Here is a 25,352-nt window from a genome sequence, read left to right on the forward strand (position 1 = left end):
TATTTGTGACTGTTGATAATTTTTTAAGAAATATAAATGAGGACAAGGTTTGGGCTTGCAGCCACTGTATCTTTCCCGGTTGTCTCCTTTTCTATTAGTCTGTTGTGTGCCAGCTCTTTGAACTGAAGTTTTTGCCTTGCTGTGTAAGTCATGTTTTCTGTGCAGCATTTTGGGGGTGCTGGCTGACCTAGCAGAGCTTTGAGGGAGTGTTATCTGTGTCTGGTTTGCGTGGCCTCTGTGAAGATTGCAGTAGTGGGCTTCACAGTGTGCTGAGGATGAGAAAAGATGAGATTTTTAGGATTTCATGGAAATTAACTTTTATATTAGAGTAACACTAGGAAATAATCTCAACTTTAAGAAACTTGATGTAGCTAGAAGTAGTTGCTTTTCTTCTTGTAGAAAATACTTCTAAATATGTTGTAAAATTAGCATGAGCTTCTGGATAAACACAAATAGAATTTGAGCATCTGATCTAGTCTTACTCTATTTAGGCCGTCATGACTGCATGACCTATTTCCAGAGAGGGTAATAAGATGTCTTATTTGGGTATTGATGTTTAAAAGATTAAAATGTAAATGTAAAAAAGGCGCTGTTTGATTCTTTGGGTGGAAAGTGCTGCGGTGTGTGTGCGTGTCTCTTAAATTTTGCTCTGTAGTACTGTGACTTTAAGCATAGTTTTTTCCCCTCTTTCAATTTAAGAAATAAATCTCATATGTGAAAATTTTAAAGTATTCCACACAATTTTTGTTTATTTTATAAACTGTTACGAGCTACAGTGTGCTTTGCATATTGTTGTATATCTTTGGTTTGTAAAATTGTCAGTAAGAAATTGTATGTATATTTAAAATATTCTAGTAGTCAGTAATGGTTATTGTCTGGTTGTTGCTTCCCAGAAGGCAGAATCTCTTTATTCCGTATGGCATTCAGGAAGCCTGATCTTTCTGCAGTCTTTAAGAAAGCATACATTTTTAATGTTAGGTCTGTCCCCTTTCCAATCTGAGAGCCTGCTACTTGAGTAGCAGTTCTGACTCAGAATCTTTTTCTTGCAGAGTTTCTTCCAGTTCCAAACAGCTTTTTCTGCAGTCAGAGGTTAATCCTTCTCACTGACCAGTGTCATCAGAACTTTGCACAAAATAGTACCTTCTGGATTTTACCTTTCTGTCAGCTGAGCTGCTCTGGATAATGCTTGAAAAATACTACAGGTTTTTTTTCTGTAATAATCAAAAAATATATCACAGTATTTATTAAAGTCCAATGTTAGTAGCAAATGAGTTTGCAGCTACTTATTTTAATACCATGTTTTTAACATTAAACATAAAATGGAGTAGCTGTATACGTGCCTCCTGTTTGTTATAGACTTTTTGTTTCCCAAGTCCACTGTAGTAAAGTGGAATTTGACTGTAAAGGACCACCACGATGGTCCTGCCTTTAGGACATGTTATATCTGAGCTCTGTGAACTTTGCATGTCATCTTTCTCAGTTTTATAGGGGGTTGGTTTGTTTGGGGTGAGGGGTTCTGGGGGCGGAGTTGCTTTTTTGGTTGTGGTATTCCTAGGTAGTGTTTTTTTTTTTCTCTTCAGAGAGGTCCTCAGATGGCTCTCAAAACAAAATGGTCTCCATTTCAAAAGCAACCTTAAGCCATCCATAATTTAAATGAATCCTTAAATGCTGCCTGGAATCAATGGGCAAGCCTCTACTGGTGTGAGAAACCTTTGCTCTGAGATACAGAGGAGTAAGTGCAAATTCTGTATTCAGTATCTTTCATGTTTTGGTACTGTTTCTGCTTTCAGGTATCAGCCACTTGTTAGGAATGTTTTCAAGGACACACTTACTGGTACATGCATTTCTTTAACAGCTCACTCCCAGAGACTTGCTCCTTAAAGAAAAAGGGTGGGTGGGTGTGTTCCACTTGTTCTTTGGGTCTGCAGTTTGTTGCAGAGACATTGCTGTAAGTGCAAATACAGGACTGCTTTGTATTTCTGTTCTGTAAATTACTTGCCTTCATTGTTAGCTCTGTTGGGGTTACCTTCTTCTCTGCTCCCTTAAACTTGTGTCATCTTCTTTTCTCTGTTGGAGCTCTGAGCTAGTCCAGAAGTGGAGCCAATCAAGTAGTTGGGGCTGACATCTCACAGGCTGGCAGGATGCTTGATGCGGGTTTTGTCAGATTTATGGCAACATCAGCTCAATCCAGAGCATAGGAGCTGTGTCCGTTAACATTTGAGTTGCTTAATTTGTAATTTCTTCTGGTTAGGAAGGTGTGGACAGTTGGAATTTTTTTAATAGTTTATTATTTCGTTCTGAAGTTGTACTAGTTCTACTTAAAACACTGTCTAAAGAGCTCTTCCTGTTAAAAATTTGTTTAATAGGCAAGGTAAATCATGGCTTCATTCAAATAGGTTCAGTATGGATTAACTTTTTTTTAGAGCTGCTCTTCTGGATCTACTCTCAATTTGATATGGATTTTCCTGTCTTAAAACTGGTTGTTGACATTTCTCACCACTTTCTTTTCTTGGCCTGCAGGAGCAATTTCAGTGCTGTGTCTGTTCGGAAATATCTGCCACCCTCAGGACTCTGCTTCTCTTGACTACAAATCTTTTTGGTTGGTTGGTTTTGCTCCTCCTGCCCCATTTGGGGAAGGTAGAGAAAACCAGCACAAAAATGTGATGTTGCAGAGTAAAAACTTACGTTATCAAACCCTACAGGTTACAGTGTATGAGCTGCCTTCCTTGGGACCCTCTCCCCCCTGTTTTCTTTTTTATTATGAGTCTATTGGGGGAATTTAAAGCTTTTTTCTTTTAATTTTAAAGAATTTGTCAACCTTGCAGCTGTCATTTATACTTAGGATGGTTTTTGGAAATATTATCTGAACACATATAAGATAGAAATGAAGCCACGTGCATGTGTTTTGAAAAAGGTATCATGGATATGATAAATTTTCTCTAGAAGTGACCTGGGTGTGTGTATTTTTTAGTAAATAGCTCTTGACAGCACTTTGTCACTTCTCTGTAACTTACGTCTTCATGAAACAAGTCAATTGTATAATTCTATTTTTTCTTTAACGTATTCACTTCCACAGCATCTGTGGAAATAAAAAGCACTCTTAACAGCAGTTGCCAGAATGGCATATTCTTCTTCTTCTTTTCTTCCTGGAAGTATGTCCTTTTTGGTCTTTTGTGGGTCTTAAAGCTTATAGTTTTACCGTTCAGGTTCGTGAGTAAGTTTGAGATATCAGATGAGATAGTTCTTAATTTAAATTTAGGTTTTGACCTGTCAGAGTCAAAGTTCAGTAAACATGACTTTATTTGAAATTATTTTATCTTACTATATGATATTATTGGTGTAAAATATTCGGGCAAATATTTTTATTTGAGAGCAGACTCAGCTTAATTTAATCTCTTAAAAACTGCAAACATATTGACTTGGTTAAAATTGTGACACCATCTGGCAGTCATTTCAGCAGGTGTTTGTATGATGATATTAATATTACACACACACTCTTCCAAATTTGTTTATTGACTTTTATGCTTCTATCATCAACAAATGTGATTATAATGTTTTTTATGTATGTTACTGCCTGATACTGTTACACTTTTAAATAGGGTTTTTCAAAATATTTTGGAGGCAGTGAGCTTCTGTATTTTAAAGAAGATAATTCTGCTCTAAAGCAGGTATATGTTGAAGTGATTTTTAGGGAAGGATTTTCAAAATAGAGTTCTTGAAGTCTGGTTTTAGTTTTCTTGCTTAGGGAAAGGCAATGTGCTGTGTTGAAGAAGTATTACTTTGCGAGCAGCATTTCTCTGAAGGTTCCCAGTGTAGCTGCTTTAGTCAGTTCAGGGCTTCCAGGGAGCATCTGGAAGGCTAAAACCCAGCACCAAGGCTATTGCTCTAAGAGATCACTCAAGACCTTCAGGTTTTCTGGTACTGTTCCACTTGGCAGTAACTACAAAGGCTGCATCTGGAAAAATAGGATCAGTTGTTATTTTCTGAAGTGTCAGAAATCTGTGCTGAAGCCCCTCAGAAGTGTGGCAAAAAGTGCTGGTGAAAGACATCGTGGTACCATTCCCTTGTCTTCCTTCGTATTCAGATCAAAAAGGGAAGATTTTAATTCTTCTGATACCTGCTGTGAGTGTGTGCTTATCCCTTAATGTCATCTGTGCTAGAAGAGTGATCTTTAGTGTGACTCCTGCCATAAACACACCGCAAGAAAGTGAATGTATTTCTCTTCTGATTAGCCAGTCCTTCAGTGTTTCAGCCAAACTGACCTTTCCTTCCATTTTACCCCACAGGCTTCTGCTGTCTCTTTCCAGCAGTAATGTCTTCTGTCCTTTGTGGCCTCCATGGCTGTTCTTCTGAAGACCTGATTGGGGTTTATCTGTGCCTTTTCCATCACCTACTGAGAGATCAAAATTCTGTGCTTTGCTTTTTTTTTTTTTCCCCCATTGTCTTTGCTTATTATGCTGTTGCTGTGTTTCATGTGGCAGTTTTGAACTGTTGTACTGACCATCCAGAGCAGGGGGAAAAACCCAGCTGTTCTGACAGTCATCTTGTGTTTTCAATGCAAAATAGGGGAGTGTGGGGGGGTTGAGACACCATGCCCAAGTTCCCAGGTAGCTTCTGGGGGTATTAGCAACAGTAATCCTAGTTACTGTATCAAATCTAAAATAGAAACAAGGGCTGCAAACCGGATCCCTGCTGCAGTGTCTGAGTACATTTGGGTGTTTTGCTGTGAGGAGCCTTGGGGCTGCTGGTGGTGTCTGAATTCCTCCTGGCAGGGCCTGCTTCCCACCCATGGCTGCTTTTCTGCTCTGCTGTGCCAGGGGAGCTGGGAGCTCTCCTGTAGCAGCTTCTGTCTTCTGCCTACCTTGTTAAATTGAGAGGGTGTTTTCCATCAGAGATGCAAAGAAACAGGTAAAACCAAGTGACTGAACCATGAGTATGCGTTGGGTCTGCTCTGAGGTCACTGATTTTCCACAGGCAGCGATCCCCACGCTGGGCCAGACATGCCTTCACTGGAAGTTTCACTACAGTTCATCTATCAGTGTCCTTTAGGCTTTTTGCATAATTCATAAATACTTACCCTTCTTAGGCAGTGAAGTGGTCAGATGCGAGGTGTGCCTGGGAAGCAGCAGACAAGGGAGTATGAGCCAGCTTCTAGCTGAAGTTTCAGAGGTGGCTGTCTTGTAAAAAGTGGTGGGTCCTGTTAGAAATTTCACGGTTCACTTCTGCCCTTAAAAACCTGTGCTGTTGGTGGTTCTTCCCAGTCATATGGTCTTGTGGCTGTGCTGATCTGGACCAGCTGCTGGACTGGCTGGAGGCTGATCATGGAGGTGCTTGCAGGTTAATTTACAGGTGGATTAATGAGCTGGGGAAGCTCCTTCTTCATGGCTCTGAGGAGCCTGTGTGAAGGTGTGCACATCAGCAGTGAGCTTCATCTTCACACCAGCTTCTGTCCCCTGTTTGGATGTTGTGGCAGTGTTGTGAACTCAAACGGCACATAGCAAGGTTGCTGTTCATAAATATCAAACCCTTCGGAAAATCATGAGACTAAGATTTTGAAATGAGCATAAGTCATTTCAGAATAGCATTGCTTTGTGTTTTAAACAGACTACTATAGTATTGGAAGAGTAGGGGACTTTTATTGGTGGCATATTGGGGTTCTTTTTGTGGATTTTTTTTTTTTACGTTGGTCTCTTCAACCGAATATATTCAGGAAAACTGCTGGCTCTATGGCATTGCTTTTATGGCTTTTATTTTCACATCACATTTTGCCCAGTTTAAGAAAGAAAAGGCAATTAAAATGAAAAGGACATGCAAAATTGCTTTCTCACAGTTAAGCATCTATAGAAAGTGTACCTTTTTCTTACGTAGAGTTGGTTTTAGTTTATTTTCTAGATGCTTTTTGTTCTGGCCTTTTTAAAATTCTTGCAGCTTTATAATGTAATGTTAGTTATAGGGCGTGCGGCGATGAGTAATTATTTCTTGCTTGTTTCAAGTATTTTCCACAAATACAGGATCAGGGAAAATAGAAACTAATGAATCAAAAGCTTTAAAGTTATACTCATGACACTTATTTTTTAAAGGACAGGGGAAAATATGCTCTTATTCTTTCAAGTGTAATTTAGGTGAAGAGAATGTATGTATTTAAAGCTACCTCCATTTTATAGAAGGTTTTGTGTGCTGGCCTGAGCTGTTCCCAAAGTGTTTGAGGAAAGCTCTGTCTTGAGTTTCATACTAAGTGCTATGTTTACTAAAAGATTTCCTGATAACATATAGTTAATAATTGACACTTCAGTGTTCCTCATTCTGCTGATAATGTTAGGTAAAAAAATTGAAGTAATGAGGTAATTGAATTAACATAGTGCATTAAATACTTGCAGAGAAACCAAAAGCCTAGGTTTTTGATTAGTTTTTCTTAAGCTGCTTTTGGTATAATTGCTGTGTATGTATGGAGAAACTACAAATCAAGGAACTGTATATGCTATAATATTCTGACTTTTTTTTTTTTTTTTTTTAAACTACAAGTTCTCTGTTCTCTAGAACTTCCTCCCCACCCTTCTGACTATATACTTACCTGAAAATTTCTGTAGCATTTTCCTGGTATAAAGCAAAGCTACAATTCCAATTATTGAATATCTTTTTTTGATTGCAGATGATGATGTACCTGCAGATATGGTTGCAGAAGAATCAGGTCCTGGTGCACAAAACAGCCCATACCAACTTCGCAGAAAAACTCTTCTACCTAAAAGAACAGCTTGTCCTACAAAGAGCAGTATGGAGGTAACTTTGGTTTTAATTGTAAAGGAAATTTTACTGTTTCAAGAATATGAAACTAGTTAGTGTTTTTCTTAAGTTATCCAATGACTGAACTAATTCGTATTTATTTCATTAAAGGGTGCCTCTACTTCAGCTACTGAAAACTTTGGTCACCGAGCAAAACGCGCTAGAGTATCTGGGAAATCCCAGGATTTATCAGGTAATAACTTTTTACAAAAAAGGGGGCGAGGGAGAAGGTATAGAGACATTTTAACGTCACACATTCTCCCACACACATTATCCTCCAACTGTTTTTCTGTGTGTTCTCCAACTAAGAAAGAGTAGTGGGGAAATAAAGCAACAAAAAAACCCATCAAAACAAAACTACAGGCTTGTTCTGAACTTGAAATTCAAATGGTAGCATGATTTTAATCAGAATGGAATCTGGTCCTTTGTTCTATCTGCTTCACTGCAGGAATGTTTTGGTTATTTTTTATTCTCTTAGTGCTGTGGAGTTGTAGCTAGGCTACTGTTAGGAGCAGTAGTAATGCATTGCTTAATTACCATTTCTCATATTGATGGCATTGTCCAATTCCATTTTTAGGGGTAGTTTGGGTATGTCATCATAGCACTTGATTGTGGAGAGAGGGAGAGACTTGGTGTGTTTATAAATATAAAAACAGATACTTGCATACATAACATACGTAGATTTTTGCACACATCTACAATAAATGTACATTGTACAATAAACACACATCCAATATGTGTGTATAAAACTTTAATGTGTGTGTATTTTATTTGTGTGCACACACTTTGTAGGTATATACAGACACACACCCCCTGCTCGTTTGTTTTCTGTGTAGTTTTTCAATCTCTCTGCTTCTATTGTTTTTAGTCTCCTGACACACTCTTCAATTCCAGATCTGCTGTCACTTTTGCCTGGAAAATCAACACCAATGCTTGCCAGCTCCCATCAATGTGGTTTCTTCTGCTTTTCTTGCTTCTGTTTTTTTCAGTCCTTGTCTCCTTAATACTGTGAATTAAAACTGAGCAGCTGGCACAAGGCTTTGGGTCTGTTTTCATTGCTTCTGTTGAGGTCTGCTCTTTCTGGCTTTTCATTTTCTCCATGGCATAGTTTTTTGTCTTTTGAGTGCTCTGTCTTTTCCCCTCTTTGTTTTATTCTCCTCCTCTTTGATCAACTCTTCATTTCAGCAGCTGTTTAAGAACCATTTAACTTCAGGTTTATATTCTTAAATAGCCAGAACCAATTGTACATAAACCTGTGTCATTTTGCATTGATTCATTTCCTGATTGGCCCTCTGGAGCCTTGTGCAGTTTTGTCACAGACTCTGTTTCTCTTGACAGTCCTTAGTTTTTCTTCCATTTAATTCATTTTTTGCTGTGTTTGTCATTGTGCTTTTACTCTCCTCCTTTCTTTAGTAAAAGTCTGTAACTTTCCAACATGAATGACGGTGATTTCCAGAGGAATTCTCCACACTTTCACCGTGTGTTCCATTTATTAGATTCTTGAGCTCATATGGGGAAAGTATGGGTATTGTAGTGGCTTCTCCAGTATGGAATTAACAGAGGAATTATAAACAGTGACTTTACATTTTTACTTTTAAGAGTGTGTTCAAACCAGTTGCGATGTAAGAAAGGAGTGTCGTCCTCAAACCGTTTTCTATTAATCTCTTTCCCACTATGGGTGACAGATATTTTTATTCTCCCTGTTGAGTTTCTAAGAGATTCCTCTAAATTTGTAGGAATATTGATTCTGGTGAAATTTATTTTGACACACAGTCCCCTTCACCTCACGTTTTGTTGGCATAGGTAATGATAGCTGTTGTAACTGAGTTGTGAATGTTTTGGATTGTCATGAGTGATGACTGTATTGTCGTCTGGGCTGTACAGGTGTTTATTTTAGAATTGTGGGTGAAATGAAGGCATGGGACGAGAAGTACAGGAAAATTTCTTGGTGGAAAACCATTCCTTGTTTTACAAACTGAGTAGAAGAAAACTCAACATTGAGTTGAAAGGAGAAATGCCAGTCAACTAGAGTTTCCAAGTGGAGTGAAGCCAGGAGTTGGAAAAACGTGTATTTTAATACAGATTTCAGAGTTGGTTCTGCTGAGAGTGTTGCTATTTTAAATTTCTCTTTTCACTGAACTATGGATTTGCAGTACATACTGAGACTTGAGGTTACTGGTTCACTCACTGATTGTTCTGTACAGGAGGAACATGTATAAGTTTACAGAACTTACTGACTTTGTAAATTGATTTTTTTTTCTTTTCCTATTGATTTCCTGAGATACTTTCCCAAGAGCAATACATGCTGTTTCTGGCATATTTCTGCTTCTTAACAAGAAAAGATTTTTACTAATATGTCGTTATGGAGGAAAAGCTATTTGTCTCCATCTTTTCCATTAAAATGGACAAAAAAGGCAACCATATAAGACATAATTTACAATTTTGTATTCTTGGGATGGCATTCTTGGTCTTTGTACAAAGAAGGGAAATCACTTTCGGGCAGCTTTCCCTGCTCTTTGTCTTGGTATTACTTTACTAGTTCCTATCAGCCAAATGATCAAAACTGAAACTGATTTAGCTTCATGCATATCTTGTGGAAACTGAATGGCATTGCGTAGCTAACTAGTGTGTCTAACTTTGAGATATGCAGTATATTAATGCTTACTAAATCATAAATAGTTTAACTGTCAACTTATGTTAGGGCAAAGATGAAGATTGGTGACCTCTCACATTTAGTTTTTATTTTTATTCCCGTCTGGCTTTGACACTTACTTGGAAAACTGGTTGGGTTTCTTTTAATATCAGTATACATTTTGTACATTACCTTCACTTCATCAATAGACATGAAACTGTCAGGGGTAGGAGCATCTAAAGGCTTCTGATTTGGTGGCCAGACAAGCCTTTTAAAACTGTTTCGGCTCATTTTTGTAAACCGAGAGGAAGAACACATTGATTACATCCTTGCTTTGACACATTGCTAAAAGAAATCTAAGATGTGAAGTGTGGGTTTGTAGAACAGAAACATATAGGTCTCTCTTGGGTACAGAGAAGGCTTCACACTAGGAAGCAAATTAGCTTTTTCAAATTATACTGGAGAATTTCACCTGGTAATCACTGTATCAGTGATTTGAGTGGAGAAATCTAAAATCAACCCCTGCTTAATTGAGCAGAAAGGCAATTTAAATTAAATTGCTCTGTTCTACAGGATTTTGAATAAAGCTGAGAGAGGATAGCAAACACCTGTAAAATCATCATCTTCATTTTGAAAGCAGTGCCTAAGTTTCCAAGTAAATGCAACTTGAAAAATTGAGGGGCAAGAAGGTTAATTGAGGCTTTTAAATTCTTATTATTATTTTTATTTTAAGTGTTTTGACTCTTTTTCAAAGTTGGTCCTTGTGCCCTGCAGTAAGGAAACACATCTGAATTTCAATTTTAATTTTGAAATCGAGCCTAGGAAGGAAAACAGGAATATGAACTTTGGAGCACTGGGAAGGCACTGTGTTAGTGGGCTTCCCCATTCAATAAAAAATTATTCAAGGTCCTAACGTAGGTAAAGGAAGAAAAAAACCCTGCCGTTTGTTTATGGAAGTAACTGCTTAAATTGTATGCCTCAGGGATTTGTGTGTTAAAAGGAGAAGACAGGTCATGGAAAACTTGGGAGTATTTACTGTTTTGCATCTGCAGTATAGCATTTTGGCTTTCAGTAGGACAGTAGAAGACTACATCTAACTGGAAAGCTAGCAGAAAAAGATTAATTCAGAAGCAATGTCCAATTATCTTGTGATGCATTTCAAGAGTAACAAGGACTGTAGAACGAACTGCCTCCTGCCTGTTTGACACAGGGAGGACCTTTTATATCTCCAGTGGAAAAACACCTTCTTAAAAACCAGCCTCGATGGTGCATGTAACATTTTTTTGTGTTCCCAACCATGTTCCTCCCTTACAGGCTGCTGTTAAACTCTTCAGACTTCAGCCTCCCCAAGTATCTCTTGAGCGAAAGGCCTTTCCAAACTACTTGCATTTCATAAGTATGAACAACTTACTGGCTTCAGCCTGGCTCATAAGACTTTGTTTTGTTTTGTTTTTCCTTGAATAAAAATAATTTTGTAATCTGCCATTAATAATGCTGTTGCATTATTAAGAAGAGAGCTTATCTTGGTCAACTTCTGGGCATTCATTTGTGTTTCTTTCCTTGTGTCCTGTGCTAGCAATTCTGTAGCTTTCAATGGACTACAGCAAGGAGCTGATCATAAAAAAATTCTGGAAGGGGGATAGGATACTGTGGAGCAAATAGCTGTGGGCGTGTGGAATGATGGCACTTACCACTTTGGTACAGCATAGATTTTTTTTTTTAGGTTAAAGTGGCCTGTAGTTTATGGCTGTAAACTGTGATACTGCTGTGAGCAGCTGTCAACTGCATAAATACCCTTCTGGCATCTGAGATGAAATTGGTATTCTGGAATCACTAAGAGGATATTCATACGATGGCACAATAAGGAACATGTTCATGGAAGGTGCTGCAATCTCAGGAATATTTCAGAATTTCTACTGCCTGGTCTGATCAGAGATGTAAACATGACACCCTGAAAAAACAGCTCTAATCGCTTCTGTTACAGTGCACAGGTTCTGGGGATGTGGTCTGCAGACCCCATTTAAGGGCAGATAAAAAAGCCACAGTTTGGTGCTTACAGTTCCTGCTTTCTCCATCTTACAGCTGGAAATAACACATTTCTTTGTGCTGCCTTATCCAAGGGAATCCTGGGGCAGTTTGTTCTGTTTATATGTGAGATCTTGCATGGATACTCTTTTTCAGAATGTTATTCCCTCATATTTAGTAGGTCACCTTTCTTAAGGTCGCTTCAGTAGGTTTCTTGTAGTATCCAAATGACAGTCCTGTTGCTCCTTCGGCACAGATGTTCTTAAAAAAAAAAAAAAAAAGTGAGGGGCGTTACATGGATGTAATTGCGCTGTGAATTTAGCGGGCACAAATTTTGAATGCCTTACATACAAATCCTCTAAACTTTGGTAGCTGCTCTGTGTTATTGTGCCTTTAGGATCATAGAAAGGATCCTGAAGCCATTAGCCGATTAGCCAGGGACCTTTGCAAGTAGAACTCAACTGATTTGAGGATTTCTGCCCCAGGAGGATCTGGTGAGAACACAAACTGCAGGCAGGGCTTTCCCAAAGGAGCTGTTGTACATGGACTGTCCATGTGCCTGTGAGCAGGGGTTTAGCAAAGTGCACTCTTATCTCCACACAATGACGTGAGAATACAACTCTCTCCAGCCTCTCTGAAGAGATGCATCTGGCAAGACTAATACTTCTGGTTTAGATTTTTCATTTTAAAAGGAAGAACATAAATGGGAATAACTGGAAGGAGGAGACTTGGGAATTATTGATGACTGTTGGTTTCCTATGTCCCAGATGTCTCTTTCCCTCATGTGTTCATTGTGGGAGAACAAGGAAGTGTTCCTAGTAGTTCTTCCAGGCAGTGGCTATTTCAGATTAAATTCTTTTGTGTTTGAAAACATTTGCAGACATTTTGGCTTTGGGACTGCATTATTATTTATTGTATGGATAATGTTGGTTAATTGAACCACAATGAAGCTAATAGTGGTGACAAGCCAGCGTTTCTGGAACATGCACAGTAGCCTGCTTAACATCTGCACTTGTTTGCAGAATGATTCTTCAGAAAAGGTGAACTAAGAAGTTTGGAAAGAGGACTTGAAGTCTGTAACTTCTGTTGGATTTTTTTGCCTTTGGTTTTAGAAGAAACAAGCTTTAAAAAAAGGCTGCCTGGAGATAATTGACATTTTAAATGGGAATCTTTCAAGTGACAAGTTGGTAATCTTTTGCAGTCAGAATTTGAGCTCACTAAATATATCAATAACCTTGCATTGATTACTGTTTAATAGCAGCACCTGCAGAACAATATCTTCAGGAGAAGTTGCCAGATGAAGTGGTTCTAAAGATCTTCTCCTACCTGCTGGAGCAGGATCTCTGTAGAGCAGCCTGTGTGTGTAAACGCTTCAGTGAGCTGGCTAATGATCCAATTTTGTGGTAAGTGAAAAGCTATTCCTCATTAACTTGGGAAATACTAGATGTGCTGCTCAAGATGCTAGTGCAATAGAAAAATTGAAATGCTGGTTACAATTAGTTGAAGGAAAACCAATTGTACTTTTTATGTCTGGTTTAGTTAAGCATTTTTTGTTACTTGTGAATATCTGATTATATGTATTAAACAGTAAAACATGATTCTCTAGTAGCGTAGATACTAGTTAAACAATGCCTGTTTTAAAAAAATCAGCTCCTTCAGTTGCCATTCCTTCTTCCCCCTTTAACCATTTTTAGCCTACTGTGGGGATTGTGTGAATTCATGCAGAAGAAACAAAACGTTTCTTCAACTTAGATGCAAGCTTTGTCTAGTGTTACTTAAATGGATTTTTTTTTGTTGTTTGAGTTTTGTTTGTTTTGTTTAATGGTTGGATACTTGTTTTCCCCCATATGAATCTGCCCTACCCCCCCTCGAGTTATTGAGAGTTTAAATAAATGGGAACTAAATCGGTAATTTTTTATGAGTAGAAAAACCAACATATTTCTTAAGCTGCTTTGTTTTAAAAGTAAAGATTAAGACTAAAAGAAAAATAATAAAATAACATCACAGAACTACCCCTTTTTTTCTGTCCTGAGGATAGCTTTGGGGATGGCCTTGTCAGATGAATTACAACTTCTGTGATTCAGTGGCATCCTGTAAGTCTGGGCTTAATATCAGCAGGCTCAGACACTGCAATTATTTGCATTCTGGCACTAATGAAAAGAATCCAACTGCTATGTGCCATTTTCTTCTTTTTTAACCACTGTAATTTGTTCAGTGATGAACTCTTCTTGGAATACAGTGAATCACTTGTTCTCCGTGAATGCATTTTTCAGTCTTCTTTTGGCAAGGTGAGGAAGAGGTGGTGACACGCTTGGTCTTAAGTTCTGTTATACTTGTGCTACTAGCTTTTGTAAGTGTTAAAAGCAATGCTGTAGTTAATGCACAGTTTGATTCACAAATAGTGTAACTGCTTAAGTTTCTTCATGAAAATGGCATGTTGGGAACTTTTTCTCTTGGATTGTAAAACACATCAAAATTTTTGTCAGAAAAACGCGAAAGTCAGTGCAAGGAAAAAAAATTGGTTTTAAGTGGTTGGTACTGATCTTGATTGTATTCACTGTCACTGGGAAATTCTGTTCAAAAAACTCCCCAGGTTTTAGCCTTTGGTTTTATATTAAAATGGATGAGTAATCAGAAACTCATTAATTTTCTCTTTTGCTCAGGAAAAGATTGTATATGGAAGTATTTGAGTACACTCGTCCAATGATGCATCCTGAACCTGGTAAATTTTATCAGATTAATCCAGAAGAATATGAACATCCAAATCCCTGGAAAGAAAGCTTCCAACAGCTGGTAACAGTTGTACTCATTTATATTCAAGTTTATGGGTATTTATAAAAGTAAAAACACCGACTTCTGAAATGTGGCTGACAACAGTAATTATCTTGGCTTTAGACTTTAAGATCCTTGTGGTGTTGAGCAGTAGGGGGAATTCAGAAGTTATTTCCTGCTTTGAGGCACACTTCAGGGAGATGCCACATGGTAAAGTGGAGTTCTTGAGTATCCAGCTCTTCTGTGTTGGGTTTTGCTTCACTAAAATTTTGTATGCAAGATTGTCATGGTCTGAGACTCACAATGTGAGAGATGCTGTTGTCGTATCTTACTAAATGTGTGTGTGCTGGTTATCAGATTTGTGTGCATCTTCCTCTGGTGAACCAGACATATATTGGTAATATCACTTGGGCTAAATAGTGATTTACAGCAGGCCTGACTGGAGGCAAGCAAATCTTTAAGGACTGTGATTGCACCTCTAATCCAAAATTTCAAAGGTATTGAATATATGCCTGGACATACTAGGAAAACAAGGGAAATAAACATTGAGGTGCATGTAACATACAATGCCATGTGTTGCTGGTTAATGAATTTCTGAAGTGCATTGAGGACAAATGCTTGTCTTGGCTTTTTTATTTAGTATTCCGTCAGTAGCAAAGGTATGGGATTCTCTTTTCCTCACCATGTAAATGCCATTTTTTTGGCAAGCTGATGGAGAATCAAGAGGTGAAAGTTAGGACAGCTCTTGTGGAATGACTCAGGTGTATGAAGCTTTTCCATCAGGTTCGAGGCTTATGGCTGTGTAAGTAGTTGGACTCATGGCTTAGTTGATCACTCCCTTAGGCTCAGGCATTTTTTGGTGTTGCCATTTCAAACTGTGTGCCTGGAGTGAGAGGTTGGTATATGATCCTTACTTCCTGGGACAAACTGATATCGGCAAATGGCTGGTTAATTAGGGAATTAGTAAATCTGTCAGTGCATTCAGACCCACCTGTCTGCAAGCTTATCACAAGCTCTCTTCCTTTTTTCAGTACAAAGGAGCACATGTAAAGCCAGGTTTTGCTGAACACTTCTACAGTAATCCTGCAAGATATAAAGGAAGAGAAAATATGTTGGTATGTTTCTAAAGCAGTTCTTAAAAATATTTATATATCTGTATAAATGGAAATGGACATTACTCTAAATCTGTTCCTTTTCTTCTAGTATTATGATACCATTGAGGATGCTCTTGGTGGAGTTCAAGAAGCTCATTTTGATGGACTTATCTTTGTTCACTCTGGTATATATACTGATGAATGGATATATATAGAATCTCCAATCACCATGATTGGTGCAGGTATGTGAACTGGGAGCATCACTGTCTCAAACTTGTGTTCATTACTGCCTTAATTACCATGATACTCAGGTGTATTAAATAGCTGGTATAAAATGCCCATCTTTCTTCATCTGCTTAGCAAATAATTTTTTTTTGTACAAGTGTCACTAATTCAAAAAGTAGCTGATGCTTCAGACTGAACTGCTGTTGTCTTCTTGCTAGTTCTTGGAATAACTTAATTTATCTTTTTATTTCATTAGGGGAAAAAATTGAATTTGTCAGAAAGCTTATTCAGTTATGGGACAGCAGCTGAGATTTTTATGTTCATACATATAGATACATATACATATAGGTAGATATAAAAGCCATCTCCAGAGTAGAAACCAGCAGTGGGAACAAACCCAAATTAGTGTCTGTCCCATTTTCTTCAGTATCATAATTCCATCTTGAGGAAGGAAATGAGAGCATCCAGCAGAAAGATTTTGAGACTGAAGGTTCTTCCTCTGTTCTCTGCCAACTGTTCCTCTGAAACAGGAACCCTTTATGGGGAAGGAAATAAGACTCAAAGAATAGGAAAGGTTTAGGAAGTTAATATAATATACCAGGCTGCAAAATGTGGTACTTGTGGAGCTGCTGCTTTTCCTGTCACTACTAGGAGCATACTAATCCCAGTAGCATGATAACTGGTAGGAGTTCAGGCTACATTACTCTGGTAGAGATTTTAATTAAGGGGTCTCATACTGCTTGCTCCTGTGGTGATCCAAAAGTGAATTACCTGCTGTTTCTGTCTTCTGAGAAGCTATCTGTCTGGGTTACTTGGGTTTACTGGATTGTGGGTTTTATTGAAGGTGGTGGGTTTGGGGTTTTTTGTTTGTTTGTAAGGGTGGGGGTTTTTGTTTGTTTTGGTGGGTGTCTTTCGTTAGTATATGTTATTTGTTTTGCAAAATCCCTCTTTCAAAGTCTCCCTTTTTAGGTATTTATCTCTTTGCCATACCAACTGTTTTGTTCTTGAGTGAGACTGTTTCTGGCACTTCTTGCCTGGGTTTTGCAGCCTTGACGGGGAGGAATGGTTTTGGGCAATAGAGTCAGATTGTTCCAGTGTTATTCTGAAAAACTGTCCCCACAGATCTGCAAGATGTGACTGTGTTAGTATGTGAGTTTGTCAGTTTGTGACTACATTTCTGGAGCTAACATTCTGAACGTGCCCCCTTACAGTGCTTTGGTCTGCGTTGTGGTCAGCTTTTGGAGCACAAACTGGATTCCTTTTGGATAAGACTAATTAAAGAGACATATTCCTGGAATACTCTTACTGCCCTGCAGTAGGCAGTGTGTGTTCAGTCAGAGGGACCTGGTGAGGGCTAGTGCAAAGTCAGTCTCTCTTCCCCTCCCTGTCCTGCAGTGTATGCTGGGGGTGGCTGATCCTCAGCACTGAATCTCTCTCAGCTACCACTCCTCTGTTAGGCTGCAGGTGCTTGCTAATGGAGATGTGGCCATGGACAAATAACCCCCTTGGCTTCTGTCTCACAGAGAGAGGATGACAGTACAAATAGGGCAGGTCATATTCGTGAAGTGTTTAAAATCCAGAGGAAACTGGATCATCACATGATTATAAAATTTCAGAGTCCACTTCAAGACACTTGAAATGATACCTTTGATATCTGTGTAAACTTCTGCGTGTTCTGTGCTTTAAGTTTTGGAATGCCATCTGCTTTCCCTTCCTCTGGAATTATCTAAGTTACTCAGAAAAACAGTTATCTAAGTACAGTCCTTTAAAAGCCAGGGATCTTTATTGTGTATTTTTGTAACAGAATAGCTGTCTTGGGGAACAAAACCTCCAAGAGGAATCCAGCAATGCTAGATGTATTTATATTTCAGTTTTTGGCACTGCTGACTTCACTTCCTCAGAAATGAATGTCACTGAATGGTGAGTGACATTGTAGAGAGAGTCAATTTTCATTTGACTGGAAAAGAAAACAAATTAAAGTGAACGCTAAGCCTTGGAGAACTACCTCTTCTCTGTTCAATCTGGGCATGCTTTTCAGAATGGTAGGATTAAGGCAGCCGCCGAATCTCTCTGCATTTCTACTCAAATTCTTTAAGAGTTTTTTTCTTCTGGCTTCAGAAGAAGCACAACATAAGTAGAAAGGCAGCTTAACATACCTTGAGTTGGAAGAAGCTTCTCCTTGGTCACATAAGCAAAATGTGCTTACAGAATAATGCCTGGTGTTCTGAGTGTTTTCTGCTTAATTTTGGGGTTATTTTCTTCCTTTAAATCTGTGAGAAGGAGTTGGTTCCTAAGGAAGGCTTTGGAAGTATGACTAGTACTGTGGCATATGAATTGCCAAGGAAGAAGGAAGCGGAAGTGGTTCTGTAAGTAAATTGTTGCACATCTGGTTCAGCAGACAGAAATACCTTTGAATTTTTTAAAAGAGTTCTGTTTTCCAGGGTTGGAGGTGGGGGTGCATTTGCTGCGGGAATAGGAGCCTTCCATGGAGTGCTCATCTCAGTCAAGACACAAAATCTATCAATTGCTGAGTTACAGCAGTTGTACAGACGTGTCCTGGTATGAGAATCTTCACTGAATGTGTATTTTCAAAGCTACAGTTTTCATTTTTTCCCTCTATTCCTTCAGCCAAGAAAAATAATTAGTAAAACCAATAAGAGTGGTTATTGTCATTTTAAGGGTGGAAAAATCTAAAAGGGTAAGAAAACTATTAAATTTGGATATTTTTTGCTTTAGAGTGCAAGAGTACTTTCACATACCTGAGTTCTTCAAATACCCTTTCTGTATCTTTGAATTGAAAGCTTTATTTTGGACTGATTTAGACCTTTGTGGTTTACATGTTGTATATTGTACAGTCTGAAAGAGTATCTGGTTTTTGCTTGGTACAATTAGATAGGGTCACAGCTAGTTCCTGCAGAAGGTAGTGATTTTTTGTCTTCTAATGCAGGAGAAGTGAAATTGTTTTATTCCTTATGAGGAATTAAATAATTCTGAGGCAATATCCAGTTAATTTATATTTCTTTTGACTGTCCCTTACTGTAGGCTTTCCGTTCCATTATTTCTAAATGGTCTATCCATGGTCCTTAAGCTGAGCATGAATTCTGATCCTGGGGAACATGACTCCCTTAGGTTCCAGCAAACTGACTTCTTGGGAGCTGTGTTTTGCTTTGATTACAAATTAGTGGCCCTTTTCTTCAGTTTCCAGTTCCAACTGGTTTCTTTATTCTAAAGTGGTCTAAGCCAAAAATCTGAAATAGAGATATTTCTCTGAAGGATGACTTCACAAAGATTCAGTCGAATGTTGCAGGAGAATTTCATTGGTGCGTTTGGAATGAAACTAATGCTTAAGGGAAGTCTTCACTATTTTCCGAGGGAGATTTAAGTGCAGCGATCTTACTAACTGGCAAGTTCCATGATGGGCATTTTGGGACTTTCCCAACTCAGAAGTTACTACTTGTGTAGGAACTTGTGTGATGAAAGGCAGGTGTCCATAGTGAACATGATCCAAGTGTTTTGCAAACAGTTCCACAAATCTCTTGTTTAGTAGTGTTTCAGAGCATCCAAGTGAAGGGCGTTTTTTCTGTGCCACCCTGAAAGTTCTGATACTGATTTATGGCTCTTGTGTCCTCCTAAGGGCTCTGTTTATTTCCTGGGCTTGGTTCACCTGCAGTACTGTGGTGCTGTTCTTTTCATGTGCTGAAACACACCGATTTGTTTATGCCACTGCATTCGCACCGTGGTGAATATATAGAAATGTTACCAAACCACAGAAATATGTTTTGTATGATGATACAACTCCTCATCAAAGTCTCTTTCAGTTATTTAGTACTAAGTGAGTAGAAGTGTAGAGGAGAGCCAGACTGCCTTAAAATACTTGCAGCTCTGCAGTAATGAAAGCGGAGATTGGGTTAGATAGTGAGAACAAGCTGGATAATAATGTAAATGTTGCTTCATTCTGACTGACATCTTTCTGCCAGAGTGATAAAGAACAGGACATACTGCTTGTCTGTACTAATGTCAACAGACAACAGAAAAGAATCTGCTCATGAGAAATCCTGTGCTTAGGCTTTTCAATAAAATACAGAATTTAGGACAAATACCTGCTTATGTTTGTGTTGAATTGGGAACAGTTTAAAATGCTATCAGGTAAGTTATTTCCTATAGTATGTGAAACTTCCACCTTTATATTTGGTGTGTTGAGGGAAGGCTGCTTCTGGCTTGCATGTTTAATGTGCAGGTTTGAATCAGACAAACGATCTTGCTTGTGAATGAGCGTCATTGAATTTATTCCAGTGGGTGGCTGAGGTTAACTGGTGCTCCCTCTGCTGGCTCGTGCCATCCCAACGTGAACATCCCCTGCCTTTGGATTAAGGGTAAAGAATTGAGCCGAGCCTCTCATGTAGCACAGGAAATCAAATGACATATTATGGCATTTTGCAAGTGAACCACTTTGTTACCTTCTGTACATACTGCCAATAGTATAGTTCAATCGAATTCAATAAGTTTTTTTTTCCATAAACAAGAATGAGGATATCAATTAAAAACTGTGAATCCAGCGTTTGAGAAGTGTGGGGAGGTCACTTGTAGGTTACAAGCAGATTAGTAAATAGTGGTTCATGTCAGTGATTGAATGTATGTTTTTAGCACTAATAAAAGGGTTTGGAATACCAGAAGAAATTGTACTTGAAGCAGAGTTAAGCTGCCTCTAGCCTGGTACCCATATTTAAACTGTTCGTTCAGTTCATTGTAAGTAGTAGTCAAAAACTAGTTCTGTAAGAGGAGGCTTTTCTTGTGGTACTAGATTGGTTCCAGATTGTGTTAGTTAAAGACTAGTTTCTTCATCGTCATTGAAACTTAATTTTTAAGATCCTTTTGACAGGAAGACTATTTATGTGCCAGCAATAGTGGTAATTTTCCTTTGTTGCTTTGAACAGAATTCTGTAAGTATTTTGAGGGGTTTTTTTCAGTAGCATAAACTAAGACTTACTAATTGTTTTCTTTGCAGCACCTGGAAAAGTAGCAGATAAAGTTATAATAGAAAACACTAGAGATTCCACCTTCGTTTTTATGGAGGGTTCTGAAGATGCCTATGTTGGATATATGACAATCAGGGTAAGACTCTCATCCTTAAGCAGATCTTTTAAAAAAATTATTTTAATGCCTGAGCAGTTAAATACAGCATTTCTATTTTCTTCCTTTCCAGTTCAACCCTGATGACAAATCTGCTCAGCACCACAATGCACACCATTGCTTAGAGATTACTGTGAACTGCAGCCCAATTATAGATCACTGTATTATTCGAAGTACTTGTACAGGTTAGTGGGCTTTTTATTGTTTGAAGAAACACAACAAATTGAGTATGATTACTATTGGTGTGTTTTTATGTTTTGATGCAGGTATTCAATACAGGTCTGCAAGCCTTAATTGCCTGGGAGCATCACTATTAGAGTGACTTCTTTGTGTCCACAGCCTCTGTTATAATGTGTACTTGGTTTTCTGTTTGAATCTGTTTGGACTCTTTGGGCAGTTGGTTTGAAATTGAGAAGTGAAAGTTAAATAAACATACTTGAGTTGGGTGTATAGTTGGAGCTGGCAGAATGGAGCATTTGCAAGGGTTACACATGGGACTTGCTCATTCAGTTCATTGTGATACTCAGTATTGGGCCCATTAAACAGTCGCGAGATGTAACTGCTAAGCTCGGCTCACTTGCGAGTGGAATGATTTGACGTGTTCAGAGGATGAGTGGTAGCTCTACAGGCCAGGCAGAGGTGTTGAAAGACTCATTTCACCATCAGAGACAATGACGAATTTATACCGCCTGATTTGGGAAAAAACAGTATCTAGGTTGAGGAGAGAAGGGGTCAGTGTCTGGAAATGAGGAGCTGGATGGCAGTTTAATCACCAGCAGGAAGACATGGCAGTTTGCAGTTACTAGACACAAGACATGGCAAGTTGAACACCTTTGAACACAGCCAGATGAAGTGGAGTTGGAGTGTCAGAAAGAAGAGGTTCAGGAGAATTAAGATAGTGAGTCTTTGCGTGGAAATGGCACATAGAACTTCCCCAAGGTCAGCCAGGGTGCAGGAATGGATCTGTGCAGGAGGCTGTGCATAGAGGTTGCTCAGCTCAACATAAAGGCAAGAAAAAGAAAAGAGTTCTTCCAGCTAGATACAGAAAACTACATTTTTCTGGTACTGCCTGTGAAAGAATCTGCATGGAGCCATGATGAGAATGGTGGAAGGATTCCTGGTGTGTGCCTTCTAGAGGAAGATGTTGCTCTCATGAAGGTTTGGAAGGTTTTGGGCAATAACCCATTGCACTTGGTCAAGGCAATGACCAAGCTCTGTGCTTTGCATCACCATCTCTTTTATTGGAGACACATCAGTGAATACTTGGAAGTGTTAAGATTACAAAAGAAGGGCAAAGGACAACGAGCTGCTCCCAGTATCCCAGTTATTCCGGTGTTAATGCTAATACTGGGAGATCGAAGTATACAAAGAAAACATGTTCTGGAACTTATCATTACCAGTTTAGGGACCCTAATAACCAGTGGAAGGGAATTAGATACGACCACATTCAGCTTGATTATTAAAATAGTCTTGAAGAACTGCATGACTTCATATTTTTGTGAAAGTTGTTCATGAAATTAAAGTTTTGATAATTTGTTCATGACCACTTTCCATTTGTGAGAATTTTTTTTCAGTTTTGCTCCCTCCAAGACTCTGGATTCTGAATGGTTACTGTATTGAATTGTTGATTCTCTTCTCCAAATGAAACTTCTGATCAGTTTTGGAGGCTGCTTGTGTGTAGACTATACTATCATCAATTATCACCGTTTTTACTGGCTTTTTAATCCTACCAAGCCGTGCTATACCTACTCAGGAAGTTACAGTTTGTAAAAAGGTATGGGAGAATGGCAGTTCTGCCAGAAAAGGCATTTACCGTTTCCAGATAATTGACATATATCTGAAGCTGATCCATAGGCATTCAAAACCGCTTTCCTAGCACCTGTTTGATACCCTTTCTGTAGACATCCAAGTTGCATTAAAGCATATTTCTACATTGTCATATGTAAAGTTTTTAATGCATGTCTAAAAATGGGAGCTCTGTAAGTGCAAGTGAATTAAGCTGGAAGTTCCTGCTGCCAGTCCAAAGCATCTTTTGAAATATTTTCAAATAAAGTTTAAATGGCAAGATCCTGAGTCTAGAGGTTCTGTTGCATCCATTGTGTAAGAAATCTGTTAGTCCTCACCTCAGTGGATGAAAGTATTAGCAGATGGCAATGTTCCTTTTAAAAAAAATTGTAATATTGCTAAAGTGTGTGCAATCATTATATTCTGAGTAAAGAAAATAAAGCTTAAACCAGTACTACATGTTCTTTGTACTCCAAAAGGACCAATTTCACACAATCAATACTCAAGTCCAGTGAAGTGAATCAGAATAAAGATTGCTTTCAATTAAAATAAGCAAAATGTGATAGAGGTATGCTTTTACAACATCACACTGAGTTCCAAAAATCCATAGCTCCTCAGTCTCACAAAAAGAGATAGAGGAGGGGCAGTGAAAGCAATTATGAAATACAAGAAATAAGTTATTAACAGTTAATACAAATAAGAAGTTAGGAATTGAAGGAAACTGTGGGGACCTCCCTCCAAAATAAAAATGCACCACTTTACTGCCACAAAGAAATTGATAAACAAGACAAGATGCAGCATCTGTCTAGAATGTGTCTTAATTTGGGGAACAAAGGGAGTTTTAGCAGTGATGCTTATCCATCATAGAATAGAAAAATTTGAATGGCAAAGTGTTGTGTAAGTTTTGTTCCATATTTAATGAAAATAGGCAGGAATGACAAATGCCCTCATCCCCTAGAGGATAATGAAACACATTCCACTCTTGACAGTAACTGTGGATGAGATTAAACAGCTGTAAAAATGGAGATTCTAAAATAATGCAGGAGTTTAGAAAGAACTGGCTAAGAAATTCTCTGGTTTCCTATTGTGTATCAATGGTAACTTGAAACCTCGATGAGATGGTCTTTGTCCTTGGGAGAGGTGACAGAGGAGAGACTACACAGGGTGAAGTATGGCAGGAGTACTGCCTGTTGATCCTGGGTAGAATTAGGAGGTATAAATGCAGGGGTTTGGTCAATCAAGAATTTAAAATCTATGATGAATCAAATTAGTGTGTATTTACAGAAAGTAATAATGGTTGCGTTACACTGTTGGCATTTTTGATTACTTTCTTTGACCAAAAGAAGGTAGCAGTTCCAGTATAATTATACTTGAAAAATGTTTGACATCAACACATAGTGCCTTAAAATTTTAGAGTTCTACAGAATGCCCAGAGCCTACACCAAATACATGAAAAATAACTTGGAGGGTGAATGTAGTAGTGTTTTTTTGTGGTTATTTCAAAGATGACTTCTTGACTTGCAGAGAAGAAATAAGATCTGTATTAATGAAATGTATAATCAGTGAGGACTTTACTATAGAGTGTTATAAATACGAGTGTAATAAAACTACAGTCTTAAAAATAAACAGGAGGATGGGTTGCTATGACCTTCCTGGTGGGTGGACTGTCAAACACCACTCACATTAGTCTGACAAAGTGCAGAGTTACACGTGCAGCTTGCTTTTCTTCCTATTTCTAAGGGCTGAACCCCTCTCCTGGAAAGCTGGGAAAAGCTTAAGGAGTCACTATGGATAAACTGCTAAATATGAGCCCTCATATGTGATCAAGTGGCCAAAAGAACTGAGGTGATCCTTAGTTACACCTGTGGGAATACTGAGTAGAAGTAAAGAGACTGTGTTACCTAACATCTCTGCTTAGTCCTTCTTCAGAATAAAGTGCTCTTTTCTGGTGTCCATAGCAACATGTTGGAAAATTTAGAAACCGTTCAATGAAAAGTCATATAAGGTAAAGCAGAAAACTTCAGTTGTAGTGAAAAACACAATGATTGCAATTTGTTACTTTACCAAGGAAAAAGCTAAAGGAGAAAATTGCTTGCACTGAAGATGTGCATGTATTGGGTATGGCATACACTGGTATAAAGACAACTGGGTGCCAAAGCTGAAGGAATTCAGATGCGCAATTAAAGTGTAAATTAAAAGGACAACAGCACTTTAGCTAGCTAACAAGCTTTGTGCTGGTTTCTCGGTTGCTGGAAATCATAGTTATCAAAATTTAAATATGTTTTTACAAGATACATGCTGAAGTTCCTGCTACTAGAATTGAATCAATACTTAATTCAGGGAATTAGTATAGCCTGTATTATTCATAAGGTCAGACTAGACAATCAAAGTAATTTCTTTAGAAATTAAAAAAATAAGCTCTCTGTAAATGAGTCTGTGAATTATTTAAGCATAGTCGTTGTGGTGCTTTTCTAGAAGGATATATGAAAACTGACTAACAGAGCAGGTACTTCCTTGCTTATTTAGTGGTGCTTAAATTGTGGGCTACATGTGTTACATAGGCTAGGTCGCCTGAGATGAGCTCTTGCCTTTCAGAAATCTCTGCTGATTTTAGTGGCTGTGGAATTTCATGTTGTCACACTTCATGGAGTTCAGGGAATTGAGCTGATCTGCTGAAGTCCTGAGCGGTTTGAGTCCTAGTTTCCTGGAAAACATTTATTTTCTGGGTTATGGTATGGTAGCTGAAGTAATTCAAGGAGTTTTGTAATTCAGCTGGGAAGAGACCTGTTGGTTTCTGATGCTTATTCTGTACTTGAGATTGTACATCTGTGGTCTGCTAAACATTGGGTAGACAGTGTGTCTTTGTATGCTACAAAATTATTGTTTGTCCTCTATGAAGTACTGAGTTG

The 25,352-nt window shown here is 38.4% G+C and overlaps 1 protein-coding gene across 1 annotated transcript in view; it reads left to right on the forward strand.

Annotated features, from left to right (window-relative positions):
- The window catches only part of FBXO11 (F-box protein 11), a 69,985-nt gene that overhangs the window by 28,048 nt on the left and 16,585 nt on the right, over positions 1 to 25,352 (forward strand). The window contains 8 exon segments of the mRNA XM_058420094.1: positions 6,650 to 6,777; positions 6,892 to 6,973; positions 12,696 to 12,840; positions 14,101 to 14,230; positions 15,241 to 15,324; positions 15,413 to 15,545; positions 20,534 to 20,640; positions 20,732 to 20,843. Of these exon segments, the coding sequence (XP_058276077.1) occupies positions 6,650 to 6,777; positions 6,892 to 6,973; positions 12,696 to 12,840; positions 14,101 to 14,230; positions 15,241 to 15,324; positions 15,413 to 15,545; positions 20,534 to 20,640; positions 20,732 to 20,843 (921 nt within the window).

This window comes from Hirundo rustica, chromosome 3, assembly GCF_015227805.2.
Source record: "Hirundo rustica isolate bHirRus1 chromosome 3, bHirRus1.pri.v3, whole genome shotgun sequence".
NCBI lineage: Eukaryota > Metazoa > Chordata > Aves > Passeriformes > Hirundinidae > Hirundo > Hirundo rustica.